Source organism: Lolium perenne, chromosome 6, assembly GCF_019359855.2.
Source record: "Lolium perenne isolate Kyuss_39 chromosome 6, Kyuss_2.0, whole genome shotgun sequence".
NCBI lineage: Eukaryota > Viridiplantae > Streptophyta > Magnoliopsida > Poales > Poaceae > Lolium > Lolium perenne.
The window spans coordinates 63,324,268-63,350,056 of NC_067249.2; the positions used below are offsets into that span (position 1 = coordinate 63,324,268).

At 45.2% G+C, this 25,789-nt stretch overlaps 2 protein-coding genes, 1 long non-coding RNA gene and 2 pseudogenes across 6 annotated transcripts; 1 reads left to right on the forward strand and 4 right to left on the reverse strand.

The window, feature by feature from the left end:
* Window positions 1–6,672: 6,672 nt before the first annotated feature.
* On the reverse strand, window positions 6,673–7,341 carry LOC127308180 (uncharacterized). Its single transcript, XM_051338946.2, has one exon. The coding sequence runs from the start codon at window positions 7,235–7,237 to the stop codon at window positions 6,899–6,901; it is 339 nt and encodes a 112-aa protein (XP_051194906.1). The 5' UTR covers window positions 7,238–7,341; the 3' UTR covers window positions 6,673–6,898.
* A 990-nt stretch (window positions 7,342–8,331) lies between these two features.
* LOC127308179 (uncharacterized) lies at window positions 8,332–9,658 on the reverse strand. Its single transcript, XM_051338945.2, has 2 exons — window positions 9,247–9,658; window positions 8,332–8,665 (listed from the first exon to the last, which is right to left on the reverse strand). Exons 1-2 carry the CDS (start codon window positions 9,564–9,566, stop codon window positions 8,557–8,559), a joined length of 429 nt encoding a protein of 142 aa, XP_051194905.1. The 5' UTR covers window positions 9,567–9,658; the 3' UTR covers window positions 8,332–8,556.
* Window positions 9,659–15,453: 5,795 nt separating this feature from the next.
* Window positions 15,454–19,206, reverse strand: LOC127308181 (uncharacterized). 4 transcript variants are annotated; one of them, XR_007856321.2, is made up of 7 exons: window positions 18,331–19,206; window positions 17,690–17,969; window positions 17,408–17,557; window positions 16,608–16,792; window positions 15,966–16,470; window positions 15,686–15,869; window positions 15,454–15,597 (listed from the first exon to the last, which is right to left on the reverse strand). It is a non-coding gene; the product is annotated as an uncharacterized lncRNA (long non-coding RNA). The 4 variants fall into 4 exon arrangements; XR_007856318.2 differs by having other exon boundaries at window positions 16,573–16,792; XR_007856319.2 differs by having other exon boundaries at window positions 15,966–16,127; window positions 16,284–16,792.
* Window positions 19,207–22,077: 2,871 nt separating this feature from the next.
* LOC127308182 (mediator of RNA polymerase II transcription subunit 11-like) lies at window positions 22,078–23,890 on the reverse strand (annotated as a pseudogene).
* A 69-nt stretch (window positions 23,891–23,959) lies between these two features.
* On the forward strand, window positions 23,960–24,145 carry LOC127311047 (small nucleolar RNA U3; annotated as a pseudogene).
* The last annotated feature ends 1,644 nt before the right edge of the window (window positions 24,146–25,789 follow it).

Sequence of the window (25,789 nt, forward strand, 5' to 3'; positions counted from 1 at the left end):
GATGATGATGATGGTGATGGAGATGATGTCCAGCTCGATGACGGTGATGATGGCGTCGATTTCCCCCTCCGGGAGGGAATTTCCCCGGCGGATTCCTGCCCGCCGGAGAGCTCTTTTCTCTCTGGTGTTCTCCGCCCCGTAGAGGCGGCTGTAACTCTTCGTGAGGTACCCTCTGGAGCTTAGGTCTTCGGGACGAAGGGTTTCGCGAAGAAAAGGAGGCGAAAGGGGCTGTGGGGCCCCCACACCACAAGGTGGCGCGGCCAGGCCATGGGCCGCGCCGGCCTGTGGTCTGGCCCCACCTTGGGCCTTCTCAGCTCCCCCTTCTGGCTTCCTTCGTCATCTGGAAAAATAGGATTTTCGGTATAATTTCCTTCCACAGTTGATCTTCCGAAATATTGCGTTCTGACGGTGCTTTTTCCAGCAGAATCCTGGCTCCGGTGCTCGATCCTCCAATAATGATGAAACATGCAAAATAGATGAAATAACATAAGTATTGTGTCCAAATATGAAATATATCAATGAATAACAGCAAATTATGATACAAAATAGTGATGCAAGTTGGACGTATCAAGTACCAATTGACGAAACTCCAGAAAGACTCCAGGGGCGCTGCCGCCATCGCGAAACTCCAATTCGGGGGACAGAAGTCTCTGTTCCGGCACCCTGCCGGGACGGGGAAGTGCCCCCGGAAGCCATCTCCATCGACGCCACCGCCTTCATCATGCTCCGTGAGTAGTTCCCCCATGGACTACGGGTTCTAGCAGTAGCTAGTTGGTATACTCTCCTCCATGTACTTCAATACAATGATCTCATGAGCTGCCTTACATGATTGAGATTCATCTGATGTAATCGGTGTTGTGTTTGTTGGGATCCGATGGATGATACATTATGATTAGTCTATCTATAAAGTTTGTGAAGTTATTGTTGCTGCAATCTTGTTATGCTTAATGCTTGTCACTAGGGCCCGAGTGACATGATCTTAGATTTGAGCTCTATATTGTTGCTTAGATTGTATCTACAAGTTGTATGCACATGTCACTGTCCGGAACCAAAGGCCCCGAAATGACAGAAATCGAGACAACCGGAGGGGATGGCGGTTATGTGAGGGACACATGTTTTCACCGAGTGTTAATGCTTTGCTCCGGTACTCTATTAAAAGGAGTACCTTAATATCCAGTAGTTTCCCTTGAGGCCCGGCTGCCACCGGCTGGTAGGACAAAAGATGTTGTGCAAGTTTCTCATTGCGAGCACGTACGACTATATACGGAAAACATGCCTACATAATTAATAATCTGGATGTTCTGTCTTAATGCTTTGATTCCTATCAATTGCCCAACTGTAATTTGTTCACCCAACACTTGTTACTTGTTATTGGAGAGTTACCACTAGTGTAGATCGCTGGGAACCCCGGTCCATCTCTCATCATCATATACTCGTTCTACATGTCATTGGAAGTAGTATCAACTATTTTCTTGTGCCATTGCTCTCATATTGCTATTACTGCTGCTGTGTTACTGTTACTACTGCTCTCATATTACTGCTACTTTCACATCACCCCTGTTGCTAGTGCTTTTCCAAGTGCAGCTGAATTGACAACTCAGTTGTTAAGGCTTATAAGTATTCTTTACCTCCCCTTGTGTCGAATCAATAAATTTGGGTTTTACTTCCCTCGAAGACTATCGCGATCCCCTATACTTGTGGGTTATCATCCATCTACCAGGGGTTTTGGCCTATGCAACGAGACCTCTAAATCTAAGGGGCGTAAAGGGTGGGAAATCTGTCGAAAGGTTCCAAACCCTGCCACATGTCTTCTCAAAGCCTAGTGGAATTGCAGCTACACATATGGTATCTAGCCCCCGAGCTAAAGAGGTGTTTCACCTTCTAGATCGAGTTCCAAAACTGTGAGCCCGGACTGTGCTCAATAACCAGCTGATCCTTGGAGCGGAGATGGTTTCTCCTGATAATATATGGCCAGAGGCCTTGGTCCTGAGCATACAACTTCCAGATCCACTTTATGATAAGTTTCGTGTCAACAATGCCAAGTCCCCCCCCCCCCCCCCCCCAACACACAAGGACTTGGGCAAACACAACACATGCAACCTAACCCAATGGTATTTGCGCTTGGGGCCTTTACCTTCCCAATAAAAGAGGGATCAATGTTTTTCCATATAATCTGATGGACCCATCCCTGAGAAAGCACACCCCATGGGGTGCATCAGAAGGTTGGAGAGACACACAATAACCAACGTGAGTCTCAATGCCGAGGACCTAAATTTCCCCATCCATGGGTTTGCCCTCTTGGCCACCTTACCTGACAAAGAACTCCAATCCGATGCTAGAACATATACATTGCTCACTAGCTATTGAATAGCAGCAAGGCTTTCCACAACATAGTCAAATAGGATGGATGAGAGGGGGTCCCCCTAGCGCACCCTCTGCCGTTGGGGAAGTAGATTCCTACCTCTCCATTGGTGGTGATGGCAGCTTGGCCTCTCGGGACCAAACCCATCGCTCTATGGACCCACCCTGACTCAAATCCCTTCCTCAAAAGGACTTCTGGGAACAATGACCAATTGGCACGGTCAAACGCTTTTTTTCAAAATCAGGCATCAAGAAAACTTTCCCAAGTTTCTTGGCTTTAGTTTCGTGAATAATCTGTTGTAGAGATAACACCCCCTCATGAAAGTGCGTCCTTTGATAAACGCGGATTGGGTCCTACTAATATTTCGGTGAGCAATAAGCAAGAGACGAGTCACATAAGCTTTTACAATGATCTTGAAAATTACATTAATAAGCGCGATGCATAATCTTTTTACTAATTTATGCTGTCAAATAAGAGAAGTGTATATCTTGCCTTGCCTGTTGAAATATACAAACGCGCGGCTTGCAGAACGCGAGTCATCTATACATGTGGATGGCGGGATAGTGGTTAGAAATATAAAGTGTATCACTACTGAAAACAGAAGGAACAATGGGCTATAACAAGAAACTAAGGAGAGATGGCCTCACCTTGTAATAAGCAGAGCATCATGTATACGTATATATGGTGGAAGGAAAGTGATATTGGCGCGGCTCAATCAGATGCTGGGTTTATGACGGCGTAAATCCCCATCATCGGATTGAACCTCCCCAATATCGCTCTGTCCATCCGCCAAGCAATTCTTCTTTGCTTCCCTCCTCCTCTTTCTCATTTCATCAAAAATCTCTCTTATAAGAGAAGAGATCATCACACCGACCTAGCTAGGAATAAATCGGAGATGCCAATCAAGAAAGATCGATCGCATTGTCTCGCTGCTAGCCATATACAAGACAATCAGATCGACGAACGATATCTGCTTGGAGCTTCTTATCATGATTCATGACAGGATTGAAGCAGTAGTCGTGGGGGGAGGTAAAGCTAGTAAAGCTGCTGGCTTTTGCAGGGGGATGCAGGAGGAGTCATGTAGCACTGGCTTGCGAGCTAGGGCTCGTACGTTGCCTAACTACCGGCCTGGCAAAATCCCTGGGTATATATAGCGGCAAAAGATGATTGTCACTTTAGAATTGGATGAATTGGAATAAGGTAGTGAGTGGAAAGATGGGGAGTGACTCCGTTGATCTCCATCATCTTTTTTATCTCTAGCAGGAAACTCGATGCATGCATACTGTACATGCAACCAACGATTAATTAATCAGATGCCAATTGACCATGATAACAAATTGACACACGATCGTATAGAATAGGGATTGATCGGGCAACGATGCGGTTCGGTTGGGAATTAGAGGAGCGGAGAATCTTCTCCTCTCCGATCGAAGGCCATCGGGGGCAGGAGCGCCGAATATGTGGCGCCTCGAATGAATCCTCGGAGGAGCGTAGAAACCATATGCACGCCCTCAATTTCTTATGGCTAATTTGGACTCTCACATCTCTGCATCTGCCTCGGTATGCCTGTGAATCTTTCTCATGCGTTGCGTATGTACATACAAAGGAGCATACGACGAACACGCAACAAGAAAGCGGGAACATCGGCCGTGGCACCCGGGCCGAGGACAGTGGCCTCGCGTTGCTGCTCTCCTTCCCTTCAGTTTCACGACGCCTACTTCTTCTTGCCCTTTGCCTCTGACGAAAAGGCCAGCAAAAGAAATCTGATCAGACACAAGGGAATGTTTGTCACAGGTCAGTGTATATATACGGCGTAAGGAATGTGGAACAAGCATTTCCTTTGATATCTATGAACATTTATTTTTCATGTACTATTTTTTATGATACATGAACATTACTAGTTGCGATATGCTTATTCATGGACATTTAGTTATATAAATTTATATTCTACTTTATTTTTTGGTAGACACATAAATGCATTTTCTTTGATACATAAAGATTTAGTCTGAAGTATATGAACATCATTTCAACAATATAAGGAATTCATTTCAAAAAACATGAACATTTTGTGTGTGATACCAATTACATATTCAATATTCTTTATATACATCGATTAGTTGTTGGTCGAAAACAAATTTTGAAAAACATGCGCGTATTGTTCATTGGAATGGGGGAAGTGATACTTTTTCGTATTTAAATACAAGGCCACTAAATAAAAATATTGTTCTACATATACAAGGCACAATCCCTGGTGTCACAGTACAGTATTGGACCACCCTCCCAACTCCGTGCGGCCACGCCAGGCCCCATCGGGCGGACACCACCGACAACCTACTCGAACTCCTCCGCCCCCTCTCCGCCCATCGCTGTCGGGATCATCATCGGGCAAAGTCCCTGTGGCGCGGCGGCGGATCTCCTCACTCATCGGGTGTACAAAGGCAGCGGCGGTTCCGATCTCAGCTACTCCGGTGGTGGTGGCGGTGGCGGACGCATTTGTTGATTGCTGGCAAGAGTCGGCGGTGCTGAGGAGGTGAGTGTGATCTAGGCCCATGGCCATGCCGGCTGCAGCTGTCTCGCGTATCGGCACATGTTTCTTCTCGCATGCTTTAGTGGTGTCTCACGGAGGCACTCCTCGTATTGCCCCGCATCACAAGGACGCCCCGGGAGGTGGCCTCGGGTATAGCTGTGGGGGTCTCCTCCTTCGCCGGAGGTGGTCAGAAGGCTTGAGTATGGTTGTGGGATGTGGCACCTAGTTTCTGCTGCGAGTTGGGGAGGTATGGTTGTCAGTGAAAACCAAGCTATGACTACGGACATGCTAGGCGATGGCCGCATTTTTTGCACCATTACCTCGTTGAAGGAAACATTGTGCAGCTAATGTCTACCCACTCATGTTGCTTTAGGGGAAAGCCTAAGATCCAGTATCCCAATTCAGACAATAGAGACACCAAGGTGTCGCTGTCTCTCTTGAGAGCATCGTTTCTTGGAGCAGTGTTGGATGGAAGATGCAAGAGGTACAGTGGTGTTGCAACTACCGCATCGACGACAACGGAAATCGGTTGTGTGGGTACAATGGGGTCTTGGTGATGGACATTTCTTGGTAGACTCAAGTATGGTGAGGGCACTTGTTGGCGCCATGTTGGCACCGACGATAGGTCCGCCGAGGGCTACGCGGATCTTATCCATGAAGATTTCTCGTAGGATCGATGGCGGCTTCTGTACCGTGCACATGGGGTGCTCGCTAAAAGTCTTCTAGACCGGGTGAGCGCTCCCGTTTCACCAAGAGGGTGTCTCGTGTATGCGATATGTCCTCGGTTCTTAGTTGGTGAGTGGATTTCGTGTTTTGAGGGCATAAGATCTTGCTGACATTATCTTCACCCATTGTCGAGTTTGTAGGTGTTGCATGATATCTTCGGGTATTTTTATGTATGCTTTTTATGAGACTTTGTTGAATAATATAATAAAAAGGCCACATGCATCTTTAGAGCAACTCCAATAGTATAGCCGGTTGTTGGCTATAAGCAAGATGCCATGTCATCTATAGTCAACATGTAGCCAACAAGTACAATAGTTGGCTATAAGAATGTACTACTTTTTCAATGGATGACCCACATTTCATTCACACACCCTGCCTAGGAGCACGTGTTAGAGCTAGCTCTTGCATTAGAGCCCACTCATATTCTCTCTCCTCTTCTCTCTCATCCAACTAGACACAAATATATTATTTTAATCCTTGTAGCCAGCTGACTAGACCTTAGAGCAAGTACAATAAGTCCTAGTCAACAGGCTATAAGGATTAAAATAGTATATTATTGCTTAGTTAGAGGAGAGAGAGGAGGAGAGAGAAGGAGAGTGGGCTCTTATGCAAGAGTCAGCTCTAGCACGTGCTCCTAGGCACTTTGTGAGAGTGAAAGGTGGGCCACACATTGATTAAGTACTACATTTTTATAGCTCACTATTATATATGTTGGCTCTAAATTGGCTATAGATGACATGGCACTTGGCTTATAGCCAGCTGCTGGCTATACTATTGGAATTGCTCTTATTGTACTTGCTCTTAGAGACCGGTCCATCCCCCATTTCGAGAAAAACAAGGCACACTCCCTTTCTAGTAGAATAAAAGTTAAATAAATTTGTACATTGTACTATGATGCTTATTAATGCAATAGTTGCGTGCAACCACCATATGCAACATGATTAATTAGCCGGGAACACTAGAGATTTTCGAAACAGTTAACCATGCTATGCATTGATTGGAACACTAGAGAAGGAAATAATGATGCCAATTCGATTCAGAAAAGAATATCAGTCCAAGAACAAATGATATCAAATTGATTAGACTTTTGAGCTCCATTCAGAACAGTGAGGATATTAACAAGACCAACAGCCAAATTTTCGCCATCAACGTCTAGCGTGGACCGTCATGATACACCCACACTTCCTTTCTTCAACAGCAACACAAACTAATGCAAGAAGATACAACAAACAAACCATGCACACTACGAACTTAGAAGTTAGGCTCCGGTCCGAACGCTCCCATCAGTGGCCGAGGATGGTCATGTGGGTGTCGAACGACGGCAGCTCGTCGTCCTCGTCGGTGTCGCCATCGCCGTCGCGGTCGATCTTGCCGATGCCGGGAATGGGCAGCGTCGGCAGTCCCGGAAACCTCGCGCCGAAGCCGCCCTCCTCCTCCTGGTTCTCCGGCGCCTTGGGGTCGCCCGGCTTGCACGTCTTGTCCTTGAGCGGGTTGCACCCGAAGCCGCCGGGCGCGGGAGCGGGGGCATCGGCGGCGGTGGCATGCCTGGTGGCGAGGAGCGCGCAGGCGAGTACCGCGGCGAGCAGCAGCGACACGCGCGCGGACGGCGCCATGACCGCCATGACTATATCACAGTCGACGCTGGTGTGCTGTGGGCGGTGGCAAAGATGTACGTATACGTGAGTTTTTCTTTCGCCGGAGTCTGGCTAGAGGAATGAGAGGCGCGGTGGCGCGACGATATAAATGGCAGGGCTAGTTTGCCGGATTTAGCCAGGAAGACACGTTGGTTGCGGCTGTCGCGTGATGCGTATGGCTGGGCTTCGTCTCCACGGTTACTTTGCCACGTTGTTCGCGCCTGTCGCGCCATGCGTGTGGCTGGGCTTCGTCTCCACGGGTCTACGTTGAGAGCGGGTGTTCAGGAGCTAATCCAAGGACATGCAGTAGGCGAGACAGAAGCTTTAACGTAGAGAAACCTGCAGGCTGCAGCAGACTCTGAATCTGTCTCCGCATGCATGCTACCACGCCAAGACAGCCCCTACTATGTCTATAAAAAAGATTGAGCATGCAAAAATTTCTCCATAGAGACCTGCAATAGGCGATGCATCAAGACTGGACCTGCAATTTGCAATCTAGCGCATGCAGAAACCTGCCAAGTTTTCACTTCACTGTCGGAGGATTGATGGACTGCATATTCTTTGGAACGTAAGAACAGTAAAATGTACAATTGAGATGTCATGGCAGAGCTGAATTAGCTGTTTTTTGTATTTTAGCTTTCCTTTTTTACTCATTTTAATGTGTTCTGTACACGTCTTCTATAATTAATGAAACACAGCTCCGACTGCATTTTCGTCAAAAAAAGAATTAAGTTGTCATGGATTCTTGAGTAGGATTTACAATTCACACGAACTTTCAGTTATGCTTTAATAATGAAATAAAAGGCCGTGTGCATCAACAGATGGGTGCTCGGCTGCCCCTACATTATTTTTACAGGAATGTGAACCGAGGGAAGACGCATGCAAGACATCATCAATAAGAAGAAATTCATGAGTTCTAACCAGGAATTATATGAAACTGAAGCGTAAGAAAACAATCAACATGTATTTTAATCCTTGTGTTTCCTTTGATCCAAGCAGTATCTATAAGCCAAGAAAAAAATCTGTGGACTCCAACTATGAAAATTCCTCAATAAGAAAATGGCTTACTCCTCCGCTTGAAATGTTCAATAACCATATGCTTCACATTCGAACAAAGTAAGTAAACATATACAAATGTATACGGAATAGATATTGCATTATCTAATATTTGGTACAATGAAATAGTACAACTGAAGTGGAAAGGGAAGCTCGTAACTCATATGGTTTGTGCCATGCAGGGCAAAATAAGATCTCGATTTGCCGAAGCTGTGCATCTAAAGTGGTTATAAATTCGATCGTCAATCCATTCACAGAATACCGCTAACTTCCCAGTTGTCGTTGTCCTCATCGCGGCGGGTTCTCACAGCCTCTGAGTCCCCCTCGTCTTCTGGGAACCTGCGGTCATCCATCATACGCCTGCAGAAATTTTGACATGCCCGGTTAAGTTTTTGTAAAAGTGTGTTTACATGTCAATGAAGTTTGGTTATCGCAGCAGAAAACATATGAGAATGGTAATGCACTGTCTGAAAGTTGAAGATTGTAGTAGAAACCAGTTACAAAGATAATTAAATCTGAATTTTCTTTCATGGTAGAGCCTGTTATTTCCTAAAGATATCTTTTTTTTAACTGATTTCCTAAAGATATCTGTACACAAGCCCAACCAAAATCTAGTCATCCTATCTGCAAACCATCAACAAAATTGTGCTCCTACAACCACGGCAGGCAGCAGCTCATTCAATTTTGATGACATCTTTCTGCAAATTTCTATCACTTCCCCACGAGTTCAAGTTCGTGTTGGCATCACCACAAACACTGTCTATCTGAAGTCTGAACTCTTCATTATAACAGCATGAAATCCTAAAACAATCAAACCCTGCACAATTCGCATCACATTTGTGTTCTGCTTCAACGTCAACAAATTTCGCAGGACATGAGACTAAGCATAGCTAAGGCATCTCAATTCAGCTAAAGCGTCAAGAAAAAGTTGCCAAGTTAACCTGCGGCGGTTGCGGCGGCCGGCCTCGCGGGCCTTGCGGATCTTGATGTCCTTGGCGTTCTCGTGCCTCCGGCGCCGCTTGATCTCCTGGAGCAGGCCGGCCTTCATCACCTCCCGCCTGAACCTACGGAAGATGGAGTCCTCACCCTCCCCCTCGTCCACCACGATCTGCACGTTGTAGCCCTTCGAGGCGAGCACGGCCGTAGGGGCACGGCGGGGAGCCATTTGGACAGCCGACGGCGCGGAGCTCTTCCCGGAGAACGGAGCAAGCGGAAACTGGAGCAGGGCGCTCAGCATGGAAGTAGCGGTAGGGGCGGCCATGGCGGTGGCCTTCGATTAGTCGGCTCTAGTGGTTGCTGTGCTTTCTTTGAGTTCCGGGTTTTGGATGAGGCTCGGGAAAGAAGGAGGGTGAGGCTTGGCTTATCCCCTTATTTATTCGTCAGTTTTGGAGGGAAGTGACAGTTTTCTTTCTTGGAATATCTTTTCTACTAACTTTCACAATTCGAATAATGAATTCATTTAACAACACAAGTAACATGATTGCCATTTACAAAAAGTACTATCTCTTTGTTGGATAATTCTTCAATACAAATAGACAGATGGAAAATCATTTCGGAGAGAAGCGTCAACTTTTCTGCTTTGGAATACTTTTCTAAGTTTAAGAAGCAAAATCATGAATTACTTCAACAAAATAATAAACTGGTTGGCATTCAAAAAAAAGAACAAAACAACAATTGCTTCTAGATTGATGCAGGGGGGGAGGACACAAAGGTAGAGTTACACCAGGCCGCAAAACTGTTGGAGCAAGTGGTTGTTGAATTCTTCACGATGAGAAGGAGGTGGGCATCATGAATTCCGAAGCTAAGGGTGATGAAATTTAAAAAGCCGGCCATCCAGAGTTTAGGAAAAATGAAAAGGCTTCGCACTTGGTGCGTAGATGGTGGTTGAGAGGGGAGATAGATGGTTTTGCGAAAAGGGAGTGTAGTGCTTCTATTTCGATTGTTTTCTTCTTTGCCTTTTCTCTTCACTGTTTGTGCCTTCGTTTGTTAGGATTTGTATTCTAGCATTAAGATATGTCCGATGATGGTGGTTTGTGGCGTTGTGGTAAAAAACATTGTAATCTGATTTCTATTAATGGAAATCGGGGTTGCCCTATTTTTTTTTAAAACAATGTACCCCCTTTATTTTTTGATACTTCTTCAATAGAAATGGACATATGTAACTATAATCATTATTTCCTATTTCCTATTAAACTAGATCAATCACTGTCTTCGTCTGCATTTTCACAACGCTAATTGATGAAGCAAATAATGATAGTACCATATCGGGAGTCGTGGAATTGTTAGACCAACTTAAATATGGAGCTCGCACAGACCAATCACGACCTTACTTGAACACGATCTAAAAAAAAGAAAAAAATTGTTTCTGAATTGATTACTGGAGTAATTTGCAGGGGAAGGAGGACGCAAAGGTGGAGTTACACCAAGCCACAAAATTGTTGCAGCAAGTCGTTGTTGAATTCTTCAGAGCGAGAAGGAGGAGGGCGTCATGGATTCCGAAGCTAGCAGGGTGATGAAATTTAAAAAGTGTTTGTAAATTGTTGCATGATCTTTGGGTGCTTGCCATCCACAGATTTCAGGAAAAATGAAAAGCTTCGGGCTGAGTGCGTAGATGGTGGTTGAGAGGGAAGATAGATCAGGCAGTGGTTTTGCGAAAAGGGAGTGTAGTGCTCCTGTTTTTCATGTTGTTTTTTTCTCTGTCTTTTCTTTTCACTGGTTGTGCCTTTTTTTGTTAGGATTTATATTCTAGCATTAAAATATGTCCCATGATGTTGGTTTGTGGCGTTGTGGTGAAAAACATTGTAATCTGATTTCTATGAATGGAAATCGAGGCTTCCCCTTTTCTAAAAAAAACATTGTACTCCCTTTATTTTTGGATAGTTCTTCGGTAGAAATGGACATATGTAACTAAAATCATTATTTCCTATTTCCTATAAAACTAGATCAATCTTTGTCTTCTTCTTCATGTAGGTTACTCTTACTAGCAAGTAGCGAAGATTGAATGGCTACACATTACATTTGTGGCTGGTAAAACTTTGAGTATGTGTTGCCATTCGAAACAAACAACATAATTAAGCTTTAGCTTATGGTTGTTGAGCTGTTGCAAAATTACATTCAAAATTAGAAATATTTAGTTAACTAGCAAAAACGGGTGGAACAAACGGGATTACAATTTTCTACCCTGCAAGAGCACACTACATCTAGTGAGGTTGTGGGTTTCCTTGTTCGAGCTCCTTTCTTCATGAACAAGGCCATCTCCTCAGAATTGCTAGCAATCTCCTTAATGTCTTAGACGATGTGTGCATAAAGGCTCATAGTTCCCTACTCCAAACTCGAGATGACACTCACCACTATCACCCTTTGAGCATTGACGTCCAACACAGGAGAATCTGCCTAGCGGCATAGAAGTGCTTCTAGGGTTCCGACGTCCATGTTCCCTTGGAACACAACACCGATGCTTCCTGAATTCTCCGTCAGCATCACGGGGCCCTGCCGCGAATGCATCCAGCCAATGTTCCTCCCTATGGCCGCATTGACGGTCATCTTCAGCATGCCCTGTGGAGGTGGGCTCCATGTTGGAGGTTCAGTGTGTACAGCCGCCGCCAAATTGCTCAGAAGGTGATGAACTCCCTAACCTAGCCCTCATGGCGGAGCGCTTTTAGAAAATATAAGTGAGGATTTAAAATTTTGTGGGGATAGTCCCTACAAAAGGCTCGAAGAAGTTGGCCACAAGTGATTTGTCCTTCCTATATGCTCTTGCTCACACCATTATATTGTAGGCCATGGGAGGCCTACAGGACCAACAAACATAATGGGCCGTCCAGTTTAACGCCTATATGGACTTAACTTTGATCGCAGACTACGGCACCGCTGATTCATTCCAACGGCCATACCGACTCGGACTCGTGATTGGTGATCCATAAATATTGCCCTTACGTGCACCAACCGCTATTAGCGAAGCGAAATCGACACGATGGCCGCCGACCGTCTCTCCGACCTCCACGACGATCTCCTCCAGCGCAGTGGCGAAGGACGAAAAAAATTTGAGGTCGGGCAAAATTTTAAACAAAAAAAGTGACGCAAAAAATAAACTGTTTTGACACATTAATAGTTCATACGATGGTAAGCATAGTCATACCTCCAGCTTCTAGAACCACATGCTCCGAAGTCCCCTGACCTCCTTCCACTTATTGTTCTTGCTCTTGTTCTTCGTGTGCTACATCACTCGCACGTTCTGGGTGCTCGGGTTAGAGCTATTTTTGGCCCCTTCTTCCACATGCTCTTCAGCTTGATTTGGCATAATATTTGCAGTTTCTTCATGGGTGTTTGGTTTACATTGGCTGCTACTAGCAATGGACACAAAATATCTCTTCAAATCTGCAATTGAAATTCGAAAACATAAAATACATTAGTAGTTTGCCAATGTTATGGAGCTCACAATTCACAAATTTAAACTTTATCCAATTGAAAAAAAACATCTACAATTGTACCTCCTCTTTTAGCTAGAGCGTTCTTCCCTTTCCTGTCCATCTTGATTCTTCTGAAACCTCGACCAGAAAATCACAGCGACAAACTCTTCGAACTTTGGACTGCAAAATCTCGTAGTAAACCTAGACCGGCACCAGGTGATCTGTAGCCTGCAGTAGGGACAGTGATAGGCGGTTAGGAAGGTGCGGACGGAGGCCGGGAGGCGCAATGGAAGACGACGAGGCCGGACCGCTGGAGTGCTGTATCCTGGCTGATCCGGTGATCACGTCGACGGTTGATTGTCGAAAACGAACACGCGGGCGGCTGGCTCGCTCGTTTCCCTGGGGGCACGGCGGCACGCGATCGCTGGTGGTTTTCCTAGGAGCGATCGTTCCCGTATACGTATATGGCAGACCTATCGATCGATCGTTCCCGTATAGGCAGATCGCACGGCCGGCCCAGCTAGGTAGCAGCCCAGTTTGTTCCGTGAGCCTATTTCCTCTTTACCTTTCTGTTTTTTTCTTCAGAAACGGACATAACTTGCACAAAACTGATTGTATGTGTGTAGATGCATATATATACTAGTGGAATGCCCGTGCTTTGCTACGGTTTATTGACGTCCGCTTAATTTATATCTTCTAAAAATGTTTGCACTTTATTGCCTTTGCCCTTCATCATTGTAGCTAAACATCATGACTTTTTTAATCGGAGTCATCACTGTCTTGTCACGGTACAATGTTGCAGCCCTATAATGTGTACATACGCGGTCGTCTAGGAGCAAGCACATCATACTTATGGACACGACGCAAGTAACAAGCACAACTCGAGCATATAATATTTTTATTTTTAAAAACTTCAGCTTATATTAAATAGAACCACACACAGAGTTACAATTTCTATTGATCAGACCAACCACACACGGGGCGCTGAAACAGAGAACACAGGCTCATTTACACCCTAGTTTAGCTAACTCGTGTGCAACTAAATTGTTTGCACGATCTACCTTAGCAGCTACAAAACCTGGTAAAAACTAAGTAGGTCCTTCATTTCACGAATCAAGCCAGATATAGCAGACTTGCTGCAGCACAATCATTCTCTATATGATGGCTTTAATACTCTGAATACCGGCCACAGCTTCTGCTACCTCCGCAGTTGGACAATGATCAATATGACCCCAGGCTGCCAGCAAGGTTTTGCCAACTTCATCCCTTAGGATTGCCCCCCACGAGCCTGTGTTTGTGTCTACTGAAAAACCCGCATCAAAATTTAGTTTACACCAGCCTTGGGCTGGAATAGTCCAGGTGACAGAAGAGGTGTTCTTTCTATCGTTGCTAGTATCAATCGGACAGTACAGAGGTTTCTTCCCTTCGGAATCGATAACTTCTTCAATCTCTCTAGTATCATCTGTGGACGCTAAATAAGATTGGAGGAAGACAGACGATTGCACAATCGAACACTTACCATCGCCAAAAATTACTTTATTTCATAAGTGTCAGGTTCTCGACCAGAGAAACAAGAGTTTTGCCCGCATTCTGGCATCTACTTGGCTGAGCAGGACGATGGCCCAATCATCCCCTGTGAACCTTAGGTTGTTCTCAGGTGGCAGGTCCCATTCTTCTCGCATTTTCTGCCTCAGTGCCCTTGCTTTTGTACAGATAATCATAGCATGGAAACTTGTTTCAGCTTCAGTGCCACAGATTGAGCATGTGGGTAAGATATCCATTTTTCTCCTGCATCTATGTACATAGTATAATTGGATGGGCGTGTTTCCCGCCATCCTTTTTTCATGAGTCTCCTCACTGCCTTAACTGGGCATGGTCGTCCGCTCATATGATTGGTAGCGCATGACTACAGTTGTTGCATCACAAACCTGATCGAACTTGCTTCCTCGAAGAGAAAAAGAAAAGGAAAGGGAAACTTAAATTGCCGCTCTATGCATGATCTGGTTGGTCCTTTGGGTGGCGAATTTTTTTTAAATAATACACATTTTTTTGTTTATTTCAGAAATAATACTCGGTTTTGAGATATTTCAGAAATAATACACTGTCGGGTTCAGGAAACCCGAAATTTGAAACTCGGGGTAGAGGAACCCGAAATTTCAAAAATCGGGGTAGAGGAACCCGACTAATCCTGTTTCCGCGCGAAAAAGAAGGAATTGGGGTAGAGGAACCCGAAATTTCAGAATTAGGGTAGAGGAACCCGAAATTTCAAAAATCGGGGTAGAGTAACCCGAAATATGTGGGAATCTCGGGGTCGCCTAACCCGATTCACTAATATCGGGTTTCTAAAACCCGATTCTTTCTTTTCCTTTTCTTTTTCCTTTTTCGCCCTCCCGCCAAAAGAATAAGTCGGGTTCCTCTACCCCGATTTTGAAATTTCGGGTTCCTCTACCCCGAGTTTTAAATTTCGGGTTCAACGAACCCGACGGTGTATTATTTCTGAAATATCTCAAAACCGAGTATTATTTCTGAAATAAACAAAAAAAAGTGTATTATTTAAAAAAAATGCGCCTTTGGGTGAATTAATTGTTGTTGCTAACCTTACCATATCAAACAACTTATTCGATATTACTTCACATGCAATTTTGACAGAAACTATAATCTGTCTACACATTTCAGTTATTTTGTTGTAATAAGGACTGGAGAACAAAATATAAGTAAGCTTCATTTTAGATGACCAAGAAACACAAGTAGGTTCAGTTCAATTGAAAAAATGCAGATTTTTAAAGAATGTACACCAGAAATTGCATATTGGTGTACTGAAGTTCTTTCCATCTTTCCTACATTTGATGTAGACGTCCATCAATCCATCCTAAACCAGATTGTCTGCCACGGAAAATACAAAGGGATAAAAACTTGAATAAATAGGATGAACATAAGTTCAAGCTGGACAAGATCACCCTTTTGTTGTTACCTGAAGGACACGGGGACCAAGAAGAACTCCATGTCAGCATTGCTGGAAGGGAGGTTGAGGATTACAGGGAACAACATTGGCGGCGTGACAGTCAATATAATCCCTGCCACGCCGGGTCTCCTCCCTAATCTAAGGTGCAGCACCATGACCATGATAAGTTCCATTGAAATGCTCAAGCGTTTTTCTAGAAGCACAAACAATGGGTAGAATAAAATATCTTAAGAAAACTACACCAAACAAAAGACTAAAGGATGAAGTGAACTGAAGATGAGTGCAATACCTCGAGGAAATCATTGAATTCCACTTTTATTCGAGGAGCTTTCTTACCAGAAGCTTCACGAAATAAGTGGAACAGAACAAAAACGCCCATGGCAATGTAGCTATAAGAAAAACTGATGTCTCCACCGCTCCAGTCATTACACAAATAACTCATGAACAAAAGCTGACAAAAAATCAGAACGCGCATATTTCCAAAGTTGGTTCTTCGCATAAGCACCACAATGGTTACCAACATACATGACTAAAGATCTTGAATGCTTTAGTGTAATCTGTAGAAATAAAATGCCTTAGCAGGGTAAACCATCTTGTAGATGCTTACCTTTTCTACGAAGTTCGGAGTACAGAACGTCGACAATGAAAAATAATGTGGTACGGATAGGGCAAAACTCCAGGTACCATGTTTCAACTCGTCTGCATCTAGTGAAAAAAATCCATTGCACAAAAGATCATACCACACGGTAAATGGTTTGATTGCTGCAGATTTCGTCAATCGGAACGGAATTAACCTGCAATATGAGAGAATGGATTCGATGAGAGAGAGAGAGACGCCATGGGAGATGATTGGTATGGGCAGCCACGTTCGCAGATGGTCCTTTTCGAGAGATGACCTCCTGGTGGACAAAAACAATGCGGTGGCGACAACCTCCTGGTCTAGGTAGGGTGCGTCGGGGTCAGCTGCAAGACAGGCGTCATTAGCGGCATGCGTCGTGGTCGGTACGAAGTAAGTCTCGGCAGACAGGTGTCGACGACGACAAGTCCCTAGTGCAGCCAAGCTGGCGATATGGAGAGTTCCTAGTGCAGGAAGGCGGTCTCTACGCCGGTGTGTACCTGGGAATACAAACAAACACATCGCTTATATGAGCACTGGCTAATGGTAGACACATCTGTAAATAGATGGTTGGTCCTGCAAAGAAATTAAACATCATCATGCAAACTGACTAAGATATAAATGCATGCAAATATATATTATAGAGAAGTTGTGAGTATTTTAATGAATACATACCATTCAAATTAAGCATGTGGATTTGATATTTAATTTCTAGCCTCTACAGAGAAGGAATATTTAACAGGCTTGTGTTGGATGATTAGCATAAGCAGGCAAGCACCATTTGATTACAGTTTTGTTGAGCTATCTGTATTTGGTTAGCACACGTATCTGTCCTACGACTGTATTGTATATTTTCACGGTGAAAAATTGATAATGGACCAGAAAAACAAACATCCCAGCTAATTGCGCACAATATGTCTACTGGAGTAAACCATTCACGCATCAATGCTGAAATAAATACGACCTTTTATAACTTATGTGTACTGAAATAAATACATAAAAAGAAACCAAATGACAAATCACCACATGATTCCATTTCTCATGCACCACCTACCTCAGAAACTTAAAATGTGCTACCTTTTGTAGATTATTATAACTCCAATGATTATTCTTACCTTTAAAATAAATTCTTTGTTGCGTGATTTTCTAACTTTTGGGCTGGCATCTCCTGACCAAACAAGCTCTAGCACATGAATGTATATGTTCCAATGTCTATACGCGACAGAAGAGCAAACATGTGCTTATATACCAACATGATCCATGACCTGCATGAGTATGATACTTTTAGCACCAATGGCCCTCTTGGACAATAAATCAAATGGAAATTTGTAGGTCATAATTCCACCTGTAGTGTGTGGAAGAACAACAGATCATATGTGAAAACCAAAGCCACTTACAGTCAAATTATTCCTCCTATAGTACTCTAGCCATGTGTGCTTGATCAGATAGATGTTGTTTTGATCAAACTCTTCTCTTGGGGCAAGCTGACGGACTGATTTTGCAGAGGAGCAAGAACCTCCAATTCCCCTCCTGCTGACTCCAGTATGGAAACAAAAGTAATCCAAACCGAGCACTTCCCGTATGTGCCTGCCCATACAGTATTGGTTCAAATTGCTGAAACATAGCCCGGCTTGCATGCCTTGCAATTGCCATGTTTTCTTTCGGCACAACAACATCCTGCACCAGACAAAAAGATATTCAGTTTCCATCGCTAAATGAAGTCAAATGTAGAACTAATTTCTAGATCCACCACATTTTCTGTTCTGCGTTCAGCAATAGATTGATTTCTCTAAACGGCAGAATACAGTGATGCCAGTCTGGAGTCTACACATAGTTCCATAAAAAAATTCAGTAAAAATTACAATAATATGAAGAGCAACATTGTGAAGACCTCGTGAAGACACTCGTATACTACTCTAGCCATAGTGGGTCAACATCCATATGGCATAACCCAATTTTTTTAACAACAGATTAGGGGAAAGAAATATTTCAGCATTGAGCGATTCTAAATAGGAGTACATGACAATAACAAGCTTACCTCTTCATCCACTCGAGAGACTCTGGATCCAGAGTGTGCTAAGGATCCTCTCCTTGGACCTCTTCTTCAATGTCGTTGTTATTTCTGCGGGCAAGCACGCCACCTGACTCGATTCCCATTTCACAAAACCTATAATTCTACTCAGTTTAACCAACTTTATTGTTCTCTGTAGCCACCCCAGTCGAGTCTGTCCAGAACAGAGTTGAGGAGATGACTCTCCCGTTCCTTGTAATCCTTCCTACCCGGCTTGCGTGTTGTGGTCAAAGCAGGAGAGTGTGGCAGAGGTCCATGAGAGGGGAGGAAGAAGAAGGGGATTTCCTCATGAAGGCGGAAGCTGTGGGAGGACGCCGTACCTATGGTAAGTTTGCGCCGCTGCAACCCGTTGCGTCGAAGATGGAGTGAGATGGCAGCGATCTCGGGAAGCATTGAGGTTCGCGACCCACTGGCGAGGGATGGCGCTCAGATCCGTCGAGGGATGGCTCTCCCGTTTTGGAGCCCTTCCCATGGGCGTAGGAAATGTGGTGGTGGAGCCCCATCTAGAACGCGAATGGGCCGGCGGGGGCGGCGTCAGAATGGTTGTTCCGGTAATCATCAATGGGAGGAGGATTGAACGACGGTTGGGTTCCGGCGGAGGAGGAGGGGCTAGGGCGGTGGTGGATGAAGTATGAAAGACCGTGCACCCTGCACCGCCTCCACAGTGAATCCCGAGCACCAGCCGCACTCGTCGCTTAGGAGATCTCGCGTGCTGCCGCCGTCTCCGGACTCGCCTGGATCATTTGAGAGGAAGGATGGACTCAGGCCTCAAGGGGAGAATCGGCGGCATCGACGGGAACCCTAAGACGAGAGAGAAAAATAACGTAAATGGGGCGAGGGAGAAATGACAGATACGGCCGGGATGGGCGAGAGCGTTCCATCACATCGCGATGTGCACGGCCGATCGGATGGACTGGGTGTGTGCGGGCTCAGGGGGACGATTGGACGGTCCGGATTCTTCCAATGACGACCACCAAAGTGCGTTGAGTGTCAAACGACCAACTCCCATTTAATAGTAAAGATATGTGTTTTTTTTGCAAAAAAATTAAGGTAGGGCAGCTGCCATACCTTGTCCAAAGGGGAGCTCCGCCCCTGCTCCAGCGCATCCTATCCTTCGCGCCCGCGCGCGAGACCGCGGCCAGCGCCATCCTCTCGCGCCGATGGCGTCCTCTCTGGCGCCGGACGAGCGCAGTCAACCTGGACATCACGCCCTACTTGCCCGCCAAGGGTCAAGACATCTCCCTCAGGCCTTCGCCGCTGGAGGCCTTCTTCCGCGACGCCGTTGCGGCGCTCGCCGCCTTCCCGCCACGCACAGCCCTCAAGCGACTCACGCTCTACCTGGTGATAGACGACGCCGGCGGCCCGTATTACGGGGCGGACGACTTCGAACCGCAAGACGATGGCAGGGTCGCCGGCCTCCTCGCTGCTCACCCCGCCACGGCAGAGCTGGAACATCTCCTGATCCGTTGCGCGTACGACAGTCAGAAGTACGGCCTGCCGCTGGCCTCCATGCCGTTCGCCGCCACGCTCCGGGTGCTGGAGCTCCAACTCTGCAATTTCCAACCACCGTCACCGCCGAGCATGGCTTTCCCGTGCCTCAAGGATCTGCGGCTCCGGGGCTGCCTTTTCATGGAAGGGTATCTCCAGGCCATGCTCGACGCCGCGCCGGTGCTCACCAGCCTGTTGCTCGTAAACGCCTCACAGAAGCCGCTGGCTCCCCCGGATTCAGCCGACGACACCCCAACCTACCGCACGTTGCCCCTCCGCCTCCGCTGCCTCACATGCACCGTCCTCAACCTCGAGACGTTTGTCGAGGACCAGGAGCTAGAGGCCTTCGGCCACATTGGCATCCAGCTCGACATGCCGAGCCTACGCTCCTTCCGCTATGAGGGGCACCCCGTCAAGCTCTCACTGATATCGCCGGCGCCTGGTCTGGCACGTGTCGACCTCGACGCCACTTACCATGGAGGCCTCTCACAGTCACGGCGCTGCGAGCCCATGCCACGTATGCTCACAAGCTTCTCCACCACCAGGGCCTTGAAGCTCGACGTCACCACCATGGAGGACATCCTCGACGGCGAGAAGGAACACGGCGGGATCATCCTGCCCACCTTCCCGAACCTCAAGCTCCTCCATCTAGACGTATTCCACGAGCACGAGAGCGGCGTCACTGTGTTGTCGATGGCTAGGCTGCTCCGCTCATGCCCAGCGATGTCCGAGCTCCGGGTCATGATGTGGTGGAACTACAATCATGAGATCCAGCGCGAGAACAAGGATCCGGCCACAACCCCCTTCGCCCAATCCATGGACCGATTCGAGAAGCTCGCCTCCAAGCCTTCATCGCGGTGCAGCATCAGCAAGGTCTCGCAGCTCCCTGCAGTTTTGACAGACAACTGCGCGTTGTTCAGCTGTCTGCAGACAAGCCTGCGGAAGGTGACCCTGCGGTTCAATGCTAAGGAGGTCGACTGTTTCCAAGTCCAGGTTGCTAAGTTCCTCGCCGAGAATGCCATGGTCCTCGAGGAGATGCACATTGACGACGGGAGCCAGTTCTGGCCGGAGCACCTCTGCCACAAGCTCCCGAGCTGGAGAGCCGAATCATTCCGCAAGAGGAACCTGCCAGACACGGCCGGCTTTCAGGTGCACCAGCTAAACCTGTAGCAGATTCTTAGAGGCAAACAGGTTAAGATTACGATCAAGAAACGATATATGCAAAAACAACAATATTAATATGAGAAAGTTATTATGTCGCCTCATGAGAAATTAAAGGACATGGAAGAACTGTATTTGTTCTTGGAAAACATGCAAATGTCACCTAAAAACTGAAAAGGATATTCGTTGTACCAAGTAGTCATATGATATTGATGGATATTCGCTGTACCAAGTAGTCAACTGATATTGATGTGAAAACTAAAAAGAAGTATATATCTGCCGAACACCGAATTCAGAGTAGTTGTGTATAAGCAACTTCTCTGGGTTTCTTTTCCTTTCAATCTATCCAACGGTAAAGATTTCCTCCTTATTACATATATCTCTCGACCCTAACTCCCATTTACTCTGCTAATTCTATGGAACTTACTGCTACGTACTGATGATTTGCAAATATCGGTACATTCTGAAGATGAAACCAATCATCCGTTGCTGCTACAAGAGATTTTGATTTTATAGTTGCATGACCACACTTCAAGCCTTTATACTTTCTATATGACAGAAATTATCACAACTAATGCTACACTAATACAGTGCACAACCTCCTAGATGGCTAGATCAATGTACTGAACACAGCTATGTGCATTTGCATGCGGACAAGATAATATAAGCTTCATCAGCAATTCATCACTCCACATATAAATCACGCGGTGAGATATGACCCAGTGCAAACACTGAAACAAAAGCACTTACTCGGTACTTAAAAGAATGAATAGCAACCATTTTTGTTTTGTTTGAAACAGGGCAAACAAACAAAATACTTAACCTGTTTCGATCTAGGAAGACATACAACGAGATGGGTGATCCAGATCTAAACATAATAAAATGATTACAAGACATAAAGGATTGAATAAAAATGTTCAGATATTCTGCTGTCTAGTCTGCTAACTCAGAACTGTCAAGTACGGAGTATCTCTAAATGAATAGAACATAGAAGAACATCAGCAGCACAGAAGATATTCAGAATCAACTTATTTCTAGGATAAGAGGAAATACAATTGAAGGATCTGAAAGCCAACTTCTTTTTAGGATAAGTGGAAAGGCAACTGAAGAATCTGAAATAGCTGCATTACTTTGGAATGTAAGAAGAAAGCATCATGTGCAGCACAAATACAATCATATTAGCACTATATCTTCCTTTTAAGATATGGAACATCATACTCATCAACATCATCACCAAATGAAGTCGGATGAAACAAGGAACATGTGTGGTAGGTATAAGAAGAACGGAACATGCGAAATTGGAGTCAGGTACTCACGTGATCCCTTGGCACTCACCACTAGACTTCTTAAGCAGCAGGTACTAGTATACTCCCTCCGTTCGTAAACATAAGCGATATAGTTTTTGGTAGGGAAATTAAAGAACGCGAGAGAAAATTACACCAGGTTTGGGCGGGATTACCCCTATACATTTGACATGAGAAAATATAGAACTTTGCATAAGATAAGAAACTATAATCAAATCCCTAAAAAAATTCCATACAAGTGGTGTGTCGCACTAAAGCCTATATTCTGGAATTTTTCTCGAAAAACTATATGGCTTATATTCAGGAACGGAGGGAGTATTAAACCATTGGTGCTTTGCTCGATGTTCGGTTGCATGGCATCCATCTTCTCATTTACATACTCCAGTTTTTGCAACAAATCTCGTTAGCAATCTTAGCACTGTAGTCACACTTCTCAAATGGACGATATTCACAAGCACTTTTTATTTCCTCGTGCAATGTTGTTTGAATTTCCTGCTCTAACCATAATATACAATCAATTTATCATGCGCCTCATGGAAAATATTTATGTATTTAGCAAAAAATTAACACCAAGAAAAGTCCTAGGACAGTAACCGATAAATCAGTTTGTATATCTTGGTAGAACTTTTGGTGGCAGGAATGTAATATTGGGTGCAAAGAGACAGACAACATTAAGTACCAGGATGTTACTAGTAAACATCATCAGCAATTGTTGCGGTCAGCACAGGTTCCAAATTTCAGCGAAATATAAGATATATACACATATGAAAAAGAACAGTGGACTAACTGCAGTTCAGAACACTGGCACTCAATCAAAACGCTATGAGTTTACATCACATCAAATAAGATGGTGCACAAAGGTAAACAATTAAAAACGTATACATCAGTACAACTAAGCATGTCATTAAGAAAAGTGAATTATCCACGAGCGAGCAACGAAAGCAAACTTCTGACAGGTAACAAAGGTACACCAAATACAAGTTCAGGTTTAGAACCAGTGCCATACTATCATGGCTTATAGGCTGCTGATTATTTTCACAATTTTTCGTCAAATTTCTACTCGCAACCTCCAAAATCCCTCACGACCTCCTCCTATTCCAGCCATGAGCAAGCCAACAAGGGCCAAACGGATCTAATTCAGTGTGGAGCGGCTACCTTCATAGAGAGCATGAACTCGCGGCAGTGGCCGGCTACGGCGTCGGTGAGAGGTCCCTGCGAGTTTCCCAGCTCCACCATGATCGCCCCTGCGAGCTCCACCACCAGCACTATGCGCTGCGAAGGCACAGACAAAGAAACACGTAGCCGCTACAGGATTGAAGATTAGAACCGAACAATTGGCCTAGAGGAGAGAAACGCGAAAGTTGGCTGCGCGAGTCACCTTCTCAACGTGGTGGAGGCGCTGCAGCGAGCTGCTCCGGCCGTGCGGAACCATCGCCGGCGGCGAGGAAGAGGAGGAAGGTGAGAGCGTCGCTGCAGCTGCAGCCAGGCTGAGGTGCTGTGATGGGCCTTTCAATCTCAGCCCGTTTGGATTCAGCAGAAAAGCCCGACACCAATACGAAGTGCTGTGTGAGCAAAGATAGTACCACCTCGGAAGTGGAGGAACGATTCTACCAGGCTAAATAGCCTGCTCTGGCTATCCCAGCACGACCTTACTTAAACAGGATCTGTTCTATAGGAGGCAAGCACTTAAGCTTGGTTGATGACATCTGATCTGTGGGCCAGAGCGTGATTAACGGCTCGGTTCAGTTGCCGCTGATCCATGGCTGTAGAGGATCGTTCCTGCTCAGCTCACACTGAATCAGGGTGGCTCACAGGTTGTCTGACAGGCGCACTATTTTTTTTCATATTATTTGTACTTCCTATGTTCTAAATTCTAAGATATAAGATTTGCTTGTTTTCGTATGGTTTTTGATGCACCACTTTGACAGTAAATTTTTTTTCATATTATTTGTACTTCCTATGTTCTAAATTCTAAGATATAAGATTTGCTTGTTTTCGTATGATTTTTGATGCACCACTTTGACAGTAAATATATACCGAACTATATTTTTTTCATATTATTTGTACTTCCTCTGTTCTAAATTCTAAAATATAAGACTTGCTTGTTTCGCATGGTTTTTGATGCACCACTTTGACAGTAAATATATACCGAACTATATGGACCACGAATGTATAAATGATATCATTGCATTCGTCTTACATATCTCTTCTATTTCACGTATATTTATACAAATTTTGAGAACATATTGTAAGTAGAAACCATAGTTAAAGTTGTAAGTTGTTGACCAATGAAATTTAAGAACAATTACATTTTGAGATGAAGGGAGTAGCTGTTTGAGGCACTTCTTGATGCTTGTAAATTTCATGCGGAAACAGATTATGTGCTGCAGATTGATAAGCATAATGAAGTTGAGATGACAGCCATTTATTTAACTTTGATCTTGATGGCGGGCCTCTTGATCAAGAGAAAGGGTTGAGAGGCGAACAGTTGTGGAAAGAGTTAATTGCATAAACCCACTACTTTCATGTTGAAATTAACCATATACCATCACTTTACATTTGCGGAACAAAAAATCACCACATTTTACCATGTTTTTTGCCGAACACTCTAATGGATGATTGGAGACGAATTGACATGATTTCTGACCGGCCGACCCCTCCCAAGATGCTGACGTGGCATTTCTCGGATGGAAGGAGGTGACGGCTGTTAACAACCGATCATGGGGCCCACCCATTTTGCCAGACCGGTAACACACGGTTACGGTTTTATTTTTCCCATCCACGCGCTCCCCTCCTTTCTCCTCTCTCGCTCAGACACGGACCCAACGATGGTGGCGGTGACTGCTGAGTCCGACGAGGACGGCGGCGCAGGCGCACACGGTAGTGGCAAAATGTGGTGGTTTTTTTGTTCCGCAAACGTGAAGTGGTTGTATATGCATGGTAAATTTCAACATCAAAGTAGTGGTTTTATGCTATTAGTTGGTTGTCGAAACTTGATGATGTTGAGGTGCTGTGATGGACCTATGAGTTTCAGCCTGTTTAGAAGCCTCTACCAACGCAGGAGATTAGGGAATCGAGCGGCCACGAGCGGAAACAAGGCTAGAAGTTTATGCACAATACATATCGCGTCGTTGTTAATAATGGTGAGAAAAAATGTTAGACCACTGGGCTGACTCCTTGACCCAAACGGACAAGGAGGCGTTATCAGCCAATTTTGTGTCTACCGCTCGATCCAAACGGACACATTTAATTTTTAAAATGGGTCTAGCGCAAGAGACACCTTAGCGGTGAAGATATTTAGGGAGACAAGTAAATCAAAAGGATTGAATAGGGAAGATAATTAGTACTCCCCCCATTTCTAAAAACGCTGCTCAACTTTAGTTATAAGAGCATGGCGATGTAAAAGCCCCGCGCGGCAAAAAAACCGTCGGTTTGCCGCGCGCGGGCGCTGCCGCGCTGCTCCAGCGGAGGCG